Source organism: Nyctereutes procyonoides, unplaced genomic scaffold (genome assembly GCF_905146905.1).
Source record: "Nyctereutes procyonoides isolate TBG_1078 unplaced genomic scaffold, NYPRO_anot_genome, whole genome shotgun sequence".
Lineage (NCBI taxonomy): Eukaryota > Metazoa > Chordata > Mammalia > Carnivora > Canidae > Nyctereutes > Nyctereutes procyonoides.
Window position 1 is genome coordinate 27,704,510 of NW_026575120.1, and position 9,991 is coordinate 27,714,500.

Sequence of the window (9,991 nt, forward strand, 5' to 3'; positions counted from 1 at the left end):
TCCTGGAGGAGCAGCCAGGCTGCCCTGGGTCACAGGTTGCCTCCTGCAGGGACAAGGTACACACACCGCGCCCCCGGGTCCCCTCCCGCACAGACAGGGCACGCACGCCGCGCCCAGGTCCGCACAACCCTGCCGGCAGCTCCAAGCCCCCCGGAGGTCAAGGCCTGCACGAAGGGCCGCCCCCCCCCCGTGTCTCCCATCCCCCACGCAGGGCCTGGGCTCCAGACAAACCAGGCTTGTTGCCATCCGAGAACTGGTGTTTCCTCCGCCCAAAATAATCTACATCCGTCCGCACCTGTCGGGGTCTGTCCGTGGCCAACACATGGTCCCAGGACACTTGACCCCTCGAAGGAAATACTTTAGATTCCCCGCTTCCCCGCCTGCACCAGAATACACTACAGGCCGGGATTAAACAGCGGAGGACGTGGTTCACAGGTGCCGAAGCAGAAGCGGGGCCAAGCCCAGGCGCCATGTGCTCCCAGACACACGGGGGGCAGGGCCCCGGGCGGCCCCGCGGAGCCCGAAGGCGTCGGGGGAGGCAGGGCGGCCGGCAGGGGTTGGGGGGTGCCGCGGCCCCATAGGCCCCCGCCCGCCCGGGGCCCACTCGCTCGCGCGATGACGTCACCGCGCCCACGGGCCGCGCAGCGCCGCTCCGGGCCGTTGCCCAGCAACGCTACGAGACCAGCTTTGTTCGAAACACGGATGGCCCCGGCTTCTCCCGTCCGTGACCCGCTGCCCTGAGGCACCTGTGCCTACGAGGGAGGACGCTTATGTTAACAAGTCTAGCACCCAGGAGGCCCGCGACCGCGAAGGCACGCACACCGCCACGCCCGCACCCTCCCGCGCCCTTCCCTGCCCGGACGCTCTCCCCTTCCCAGAGCGCCGCGCGCTGCGACGTCACTGTCCTGCGCCCCGCCGCCGCCGCCGCCTCCGCCCAGCGCGGCGCTTCCAGCCGCGAGGACGTTTGGGCGGGGCGGGTGGCGTCAGGGGGTGCGCGCCGGAAGCTGGCGCGAGCTCGGCGGAAGTGGCGGGGCGGAGCGCGGGGCGATGGGGGGCGGCGGCGGCGGCGGCCGGCGATGAGCGGCGGGAGCGCGTGAGCGGCCGGCGGGCGAGGCTGGGGGCCCCGGAGAGCGAGCCGCAGGGCGGAGGGCGGGCGCGAGCGCGGCGGGCGGCGGCGGCGGCGGCCGAGGCGCGGCGGCGGCGGCGGCGGCCGAGAAGATGGCGGACGGCGATAGCGGCAGCGAACGCGGCGGCGGCGGCGGGCCCGGCGGCTTCCAGCCCGCGGCCCGCGGCGGCGAGCAGGAGACGCAGGAGCTAGCCTCGAAGCGGCTGGACATCCAGAACAAGCGCTTCTACCTGGACGTGAAACAGAATGCCAAGGGCCGCTTCCTGAAGATCGCCGAGGTGGGCGCGGGGGGCTCCAAAAGCCGCCTGACGCTGTCCATGGCGGTGGCCGCCGAGTTCCGCGACTACCTGGGCGACTTCATCGAGCACTACGCGCAGCTGGGCCCCAGCAGTCCCGAGCAGGTGGCGGCGGCGGCGGCGGGCGCCGAGGAGGGCGGCGGGCCGCGGCGCGCGCTCAAGAGCGAGTTCCTGGTGCGCGAGAACCGCAAGTACTACCTGGACCTGAAGGAGAACCAGCGCGGCCGCTTCCTGCGCATCCGCCAGACGGTGAACCGCGGCGGCGGCGGCCCGGGGCCCGGCGGCCTGCAGAGCGGCCAGACCATCGCGCTGCCGGCGCAGGGCCTCATCGAGTTCCGGGACGCGCTGGCCAAGCTCATCGACGACTACGGCGGCGACGACGACGAGCTGGCGGGGGGCGCGGGCGGCGGCGCGGGGGGCGCGGGCGGCGGCCTGTACGGAGAGCTCCCGGAGGGCACGTCCATCACCGTGGACTCCAAGCGATTCTTCTTCGACGTGGGTTGCAACAAGTACGGCGTGTTCCTGCGCGTGAGCGAGGTGAAGCCGTCCTACCGGAACGCCATCACCGTGCCCTTCAAGGCCTGGGGCAAGTTCGGGGGCGCCTTCTGCCGGTACGCCGACGAGATGAAGGAGATCCAGGAACGGCAGCGAGATAAGCTGTACGAGCGCCGCGGCGGGGACGAGTCGGAGGGCGAGGAGGTGGACGAGGATTGAAGCGCCGCTTCCCCGCGGGGCCCCCCACCCCACCCCCGCCCGCCGTCCCTGTCCCTGGGGCCGCCGCGGAGTCCCCTTCCTGCTCGTCCCCAGGGAGCCGGTGGAGGCGGAGCAAGGAGGCCCCGTCGGGAGAACACACAGTTAAAAAACAATACAGTTAATTAAGAGAAATAACCACAAAAAGAACAGTCGCAGACAATTAGAGAAAAGCAGCAAAGTTCCAAGGCACTGACAGCAGCCCGCAGAAAGGAGACAACCTGAGCAAAATCGTCTCAGCTTCCGTAGTTTGCAGCTGGGGTTCTTCACCACCACCACCCCAACCCAGGCTAGCCCTGCAGTGGACAGAGCCGCCCGTGCCCGGGGGGGACACTGGCCTTCCCCAGGCCGGTCCATGACAGCAGGGTCTGTGTTCCACCTAGGTGTCCTGGCCTGACAACATCTCCGGACCTCCCTGCTGGGGGGGGTGGGTCTCTTCACCTCCATTGAATCAGCCTCTAGGATCTAGGTTTCCGTGGAATTCCTGAGAAGACCGAGGCCTTGGCCTTTGTCCATTTCTGAGGGTACAGGTTTTCTGAAAAGGAGCACGACTTTAAATAACCACGGACGGGCAAAAGAAGAATTCCAGAAGCCACCGGGGAATACAGCAACAAAATGGGCCCGTTTTGTCTAAAATGGTTTCACGTGGAACCTGGACCAGTGTCCATGTCTCTTTGTGGAGTTGTCTTCCTGGATGCGAGTGGATTCAGATGTCAGTCCTTCAACTACAGTCTGTTAGGAAAGGATTTTAGAAGCTGGCCATGTTTTTTTCTGGAGCTGAGAGCAATTTTACATTGGGGGGTTGCTGAGGCAGGCACCGAAAGTCCTGCATCAAGCACAAGGAGGACTGTTTGAGTGGGTTAGTTGCTGCTCACTGAAGTCCCTCCCCGGGTGTCCAGACACGGAGGTCGTTACCAAGAGTTGTCTTACAGGTGAATGAGAGCAGGTCCCTGTAGTGGCTTCACACTAGGCACTGAATTATGGCTAATTGGGCTGTTTGAGCCACTGGTTGGCTGGATTTTCAACCGTAAAACTTGAAGATAACCTACAAAAGGAACAGTGTGGCTACAAGCCTGAGCTTTAATGGAATGTACGTCCTCACAGAGAAGTTGGAAATAACCAAAACTGAGGTCTTCACCCACCTTCAGTTCCGTCTCTGGATTTGTTCCAATACTAAAGATCCTCAGGTCCAGAATTCCAGCATCATCTATTCTTTTAAAGTAAAATTTTAAGAACTCGATCCATTGTTTCAGTACCTCCCAATCAAAGTTGGCAAATGATGGATGAGTGATTTGAGCAGTGTGCCCTTGGGAAGCTGAAATCCATCTGAATGGAGATGAAGTGAACGTGCAAATGCTGACTATGTCCTGGAAGCATTTTTTTTATACCATCTTGAGATTTCAACAAACTGGTTCTCGCCAGTTTATCCAGCTGTTTTTCAAGAATAAAAGTTGGGGTTTTGAAGGATCGCCTCTTCTATATTTTAAATGGATTTTCAGTAGAAATGATTTTTACTAATCAAGTTAATCCCACCCCATCACAAGGTATTCCTAGAAGTGTCACAGACCTAGGCGACTTTGAATTGAACGGGAGCTAACGTTCTTTCCAAAGTTTTTAGGTATTCTCTGTGCGACACCTTCTCAACCAGGAGGCAAGTAACCCCACCTCCACAATCTTAGTTGTTTTGTTTTTCGTTTTTTGTTCTTTTTTTTTTTTTAAACTGCATGCCTGCCCTTTATCTGAGCTGCCATTTAATTTATTGCGTACCCTTTTATTATCTGAGTTTGGTATTATTCAATCTATACAATCTTTTTTGTATTTATTGGGAAATAAGTAATCTAGAAAAAGATCATCTTCATGCATCGTGGCTGAGAGGGAGGATAAAGAACTGTACATAAAATTAGGCTTTTTTAAAAAATTAGATTATGATTCAGAATACTGTTGATCTTAGATTTTTTTTAAAAAAAAAAAAGTGGAAGAGCCACACACATTGGTGCCCTTTTCAGACTATTTCTCTACTCTCATTCTCCACAGTAGACTTTTTAAACAGATTTTTTTTAAAGCTTTTCCTTTTTTAAAAAAACCTTCTCCGTCGCAAAGAATGTTTCCTAAATTGTATGGGAGCAATAGTATTTTTGATGTTTTAATGACATCCGTATATACTCGTACTGTATTTTGTACCACAAGGCAGCTGTTTTCAATAATGTCCTGCTGTATTTACCTATGTGTTTTGAGTGTTGATTTCTTTGCTGCGGAGAACAAATCCCTAAATTGTTTTCGTAAGGGCGCCGCGAAGCTAGCTTTAGGTTTGCAGAAACTGTTGCAGTTTCCAACCTTGAGGCAGCAATGAAAAGTCAGGTCGCAGCTCTCATTTCACTGCTGCGACTTGTTCATTTTCAGACCGTGTACAATTCCTGTTCAGACCAACTCGTGTTCTTGCTTCAGTGGTGGTTCTGTTGCTCAGCTGCAGTGAGCCAGTTCAATTTTGCAAAGGTGCAGTACCTCTCCTTTTGAAGGGGTTGTTGTATTTTTTTTTCTTTTCTTTTTGTTTGGCTGAATTGCAGTAACTAGCCTTGCCTTTCTATTCTGTAGAAATGACAGGGTCTTCACAATCCTTCACCAGTGGCTACTAAGCTATAATTAGCTGAATAGAAAGAATGTGGAAGTGGTCTGAGGCGTATAGAGTATATGCCAAGAACACTACCATATATGGCATCAGCTTTGGTTACCAGAGAAATTTTCTTAGTCATTAGACCATATAACAGTAATATATCATATGTAAATCTTTAGATATCAATTTGAGAATCCTCCAAAAAAAGGAGCAAAGAATGCATAAGCTATGTGTTGGAAAAAGTAATTTATATTAAAATTTTGACCTGCCTATGTAAGATTAAGTGGTAAACGTCATAGTGGTGGGTTTAAGTCTTAACCAATCTCAAAGGTTTGTTTCTCCTGCAGGGGGTGGTTCATGGCCTCTCTTCTCACTGCAGGAAGATGACAGAAGGGTGTGGATTAGTTGTAGCATTTCACTGACCCTCATCCACTCGCTGTTCTGGGGCAATAGAAATCCGGCGAGCACAGAGACTGCTCTTTTGATGTGCGATGCGGCCTGTTAATGAGGCTGTATCTCAGAACTCGTCCATAAACAGCACTTAGCAAAGAATATCTGTTAATTCCAGTCAGAAAATGGCATTACTCTGGGAAACATCCAAATATTTTTTTGTTCTGGTTTTCATCCTCTACTACGAACAGTGATTTAGGGCTTGTTTTTTAACCTTGGCAAACATCCCAGCTAATCACGTGTTCAAAATAGTCCAATTTCTAAGAAGCGGGGAACGAAAATTCCTTTTCTGATCGTTGGTAGAGTGTTTCTCAGGCTGTTCCGGATGTGAGAAGTTAGATTGCAGGAACAGAATCAAAAGAGCGAAACTCTGTGGCGAGATCCCCGCTATTCCCTTCTGGTTTCTATTGTGCCCACTCTTGCTTGAGCAGAGTGGCACTTCTAGTCCGCAAGGAAAGCCTGCAGTGCATATGCTGCACAAAGCGCCACGTGAGTCTGTATGGCACCAAAAAATCAAAGTGGAAACCAAACGGGAAATGCAGACACCCTGAGCTGCCGTGGGAGGCATGTAGTCGGTCAGAAGGGCTGTGGCCGTGGCGCGCACATGGCCACTTGTTAGGTCACTTTCCACATTGTTTGCTGCCGGCCGCTGGAGGGGCTTCCAGGGCAGGCAGTTGGCACCTCCTGCTCCTTCCGTCCCCTCCATCGCCTGACAGTAAATTGCAGGTCTTTTATACAAACTCAAGCTTCAGATTTCTCAAAACAAAACAGTTATCCTGTCTTATCTGAAAAATGCAGGGTTGTGGGCAGAAGAGGCTGGTTATAATAATGCCCTCATATTGAGTGGTCTGTAAACGGCTGCACACTTCAGGCGCGTAGTTGCTGAGGATGCTTTGTCCCGTGTGACCTTGACCGGCTCTACTGGAGGGTAGAGTGACCTGCACAAGGTATCGAGAGGTAACTATTGCTCGGCGTCCGCCTTGCTCTCGAGGTGGATGCCTTAGGGAGAAGCTTGAGTGTGTTAGCCATGCACATAAGTATTCTTCACTGTAAATTTTGTTTTCATTTTTAACCCAGTTACGGTACTTTGTCCAATGCACAACTGATCTCTCAGTAGATATTCATTTGCAAATAGCGTGGCCTTGATCAGTAGGAGGGAAGGAGGGAAGCACCCTAGCGGGTGTGAAGGTAACTCAGCTAGGCCTTCCTCACTGCACCACTCTTCGTGTCTGATGCACGTGAGTCTCGAGTGGTCCATCTCCTTTCCGCCTGGGGAGAGTTCATGGTTTTGACCCTGGGGTTTTATCAATTCAATTGAGTTTTCTGTTTTTAGGAAGGATCAGAATTGCTCTGATAAGTAACAAAGTTGAGTGCTTTGGTGTCCAATCTCAGGTTTTAGAGTAGAGAGTGGTGTAAAATCCCACTGTTAACTCTTTAACAATTTTAATGTAATCCACCCTACAAGTCACACGCACGAGGCCTGTTCAGAGAGCAGAGCCTCCCATCGTCTTGCTCCTTTTCCACTTTGTATTCGCTTGAGAAAGTGTCGAGTGATCTTCCATTGTATATTTCCATTTGAACCCCGACATATTTCTCAAAGATAAAGCACTTTTTGATAATGAAATTCATGGGATCTTCGTGTGATGTGGATCATGGTTTCTCAGGCTCCCTTAGATAATCTGCTTTTGAATATTGTTCTGTGTAAGAAGAGTGGAAATCTTTGCTAATGTTATGAGGTTTGTATTATTGATCCAGAATGCGTTCTGCTAGCTTCCAATCGATGGGAGAGTAAATAATGCTGCATTCACAAATTAATAAGTTACTTTCCCTTAAGCCTTAAGGTAACTTTTTTTTTTCCCTGTCAACAACAGCACTGAAGTTATACTAAGTGGATGAGATGATCAGTTTTCAGGGTTGGTTTTAGAGTACTGTAAGTCCATGAGCTGTCTTCCTAAACAGTTACTCCCCCTCCTTGAACAAACTGGGTAGTGGGGTACACGGGTGGGCCGGGGGGATAGCTTATAGGAAATAGAAAAGAAAGAAACCACATTTACCTTAAGAAAAATAGACAAATAAAAGTGCACGTCCGCGCCCCGCTTTTGAAATTGCAGCTAGAGGGCGGAAATGGCAAACTAGAACTTCATTTCCCCGATTTCTAAATCTAGGAAAGCAAAGTCATGGATTTTCAACACCCTGCCTCCCCAGTTTCAAGAGCTCACACTCAGGGACGGTGAGTGCATGTCCCAGGTCGCTGGTTAAAGTCCCTGTCCCCAGCCCTTGGTCTTAAAATGTAATTTCAGTGCTGATGGATTTGACCCTTCTTTCAATAAATGTCCAGTTGTCAGGATGATAATCCAATTTGGAAAAAAAAATAGTAAAGGTATATCATGAAGACTTATGACTCTGGCAAGTCCCAGGTGGTACCCATTCCCCTCGATCCAAGTAAGACTTTTTTGAATGTATTCTATACTCCCTGAGGAAACAGGGAGTATGCCATCTGTTTGACCACCCCATTCACCACCTTTTCCATTTCCTTTGAGAATCTGACTCCTGCGCCTCGAGTTGGACATTCGCACAGGGTCAGTAAAGCCGCAGTAAGGTATCTGCAGATGCCACCTGGGTACTTTCCTTGCTCGGCGGGGCTCCTATTAACAGGAGGACAGAGCTTTATTTGAAGCAAAGACGTGGTCTCCCCCCCCCCCCAGGTGATTCTAACAGATGGTTTGGTGAAGGAGCATGACCATACTTTGGGCTAGTGCGAAATCATGAGTCTAGGAGCAAGTCTCATGGGCCTCGCGTGTGAGATGTCCACTGACACGGATGAGAGAGGGCCGATTCTGTCTGTAGGGGGCTGATGTGTGGGGCCGCCTGAGAGAGAGAGAGAGAGAGAGATCCTTTCGCATTCCCTCCGCGCGAGCAGATTGCAGGCGATGTGAGTTTGTCTCTGCCTTGAGTAAGTCGGACAGCAGACGTTCATCCCCAGCCTTACCCCGTGTCGTAGGGTCAGGCTAGTTCAGAAAATACCTGGTTGGAAACAGAAGGGCAAGTGGAATATTCCTTCTTTATAAATTCCCTTTTCAGGGACCTACAAGTGCAGGGAGAGGCCCAGGATGATTGCAAAACAGGATTCCATCACAAAGCACATTTGTGTGGTAGGGTAGGGATTTGGAGTTTTGTTTGTACGTCGCTCAGACACGAGCACAAACCCATTTCTCCCAGCTCCGTGTGTCACCTCTGCACACAAAAGCTCTCTGGATTCCTAGAAGCTAACAGATGGAGCAAAAGCCCAAAAAGTGATTTTTAAGACAGTACAGGGCATCCCTCCAGAGCCTAGTTTTATACATTGTGGTAGCAGGAGAATGTATTTGAGGTTTTTCTCGATGATCATCAATATTTGAATGGTAACTAGGATCATCAGTGTCTTTGAACAGTTAGTGGGGGTTTATCCTTCCTTTTGCTCCTTCATGACAATGTTTCTCCAGGACCCTTTCTCAGAGTGTGTTTGTCTCCTTAGACGTTTGTAGACCGCACATCTTCTATCCTGTAGGAACCCTCACCGCTGGTCAGAATCGTCAGGGGCTTCTGTAGACTAGATGGTTCACTCCAAAGTGGGGACCGATGTCCTGCCAGTAGAGACTGCAGAAGTCGTCTAAATAATTTCAAACCAAATCTTGATGGCAGGAGACAGCTTCCTGATGTAGACAGACAACTAGGTACTTCTAAGGGGGTTGGGGGCGTCTTTGGTGTCTGAATAGCCACATGCCTGTGCGTTGTAAACCATGTGTGTACTCCTGTGTATGAATTTGTAGAACTGCTTCCAAGAGAAGCTGCACCTTTCATTTTGTAAGGTCCCCTCTACCTGTAACCCTATAAATATTTGTATATAGAACACTAAAATTTGTAGCGATAGGATCAACTTGGGAATATCTGCTGAGAGACCAAAAAAGCTCATTTTCTAAGTACCTTGGTTAAAGAGTAAAGATTATTTCTCTTATTTTTTAAAAGAAGAATGCACTTTAACAGCTGCATGGGCCATTCAAACAAGCCCGTGAAGTGCAGTGCCGTTCAGAAATCACACTTCCTGGAAACCGTTCAGAAGCGAGTGTAGACGGGCTGTTGCGCTCACTGCCTGGAGGCGGAAGCTCGGGTGCCAGTCAGTGTAGAGACATGGAGACGAGTAGGGCCGCTGCAAAAGCGCAACGTGAGCTCGGCCAGAAGCTTCCGACAGGCCTGCAACAGGCAGGTCCCGTGTTGACCACTAACTAGCAAAACTGACAGAAACAGAAAAAAATTGAAGAATCCTTACTGCTGGTGTGCACTCCCTACAATAGATTTTGCAAATGGAGTTTTACAGTCTATATTTAAAATTGTATGTTTGTAACAAATAAAGTATGCGGAAAAGTGAGAACCTTGTCTGGCATCTGTGATTTCAGGCACCAGGTGGGGAGGGAAGGGCCAGTCGCTGGCTGCTGGGCTCCCCGTGGGTCTGGAACCGGGTGCGTTCCCTCCTGCAAAGACCCAAGGGCCATTGTGTTCTGGGGGTGGGTGGGTGGGTGGCCGACGAGACCCAGACCCTGTTCTCTGTGGTGAGGATCTGGAGGGAAGTAGGGGTTGCAAGCGAGTCTCCCGCTGTGGTTCCTGTCCCAGACAGGCCACTTGTTGCTTCCTGCATTTGTTCCTGACCGTTGTCCACTGGCTATTAGGCCCTATCGTGGTCAGTGGGGGGCGAGAAACTGCCACCCCAGCCTCCGCCACCAA

General features: G+C 51.4%; 1 protein-coding gene across 1 annotated transcript; it reads left to right on the plus strand.

Moving 5' to 3' along the window:
- The first annotated feature begins 1,184 nt into the window (after positions 1-1,184).
- PURB (purine rich element binding protein B) lies at positions 1,185-9,641 on the plus strand. Its single transcript, XM_055335298.1, has one exon. It carries the CDS (start codon positions 1,219-1,221, stop codon positions 2,134-2,136), a length of 918 nt encoding a protein of 305 aa, XP_055191273.1. The 5' UTR covers positions 1,185-1,218; the 3' UTR covers positions 2,137-9,641.
- Positions 9,642-9,991: the final 350 nt, after the last annotated feature.

Bases quoted from the DNA above. Each gene is read 5' to 3' on its own strand.
- PURB (XM_055335298.1), top strand. From the start codon at position 1,219: ATGGCGGACGGCGATAGCGGCAGCGAACGCGGCGGCGGCGGCGGGCCC.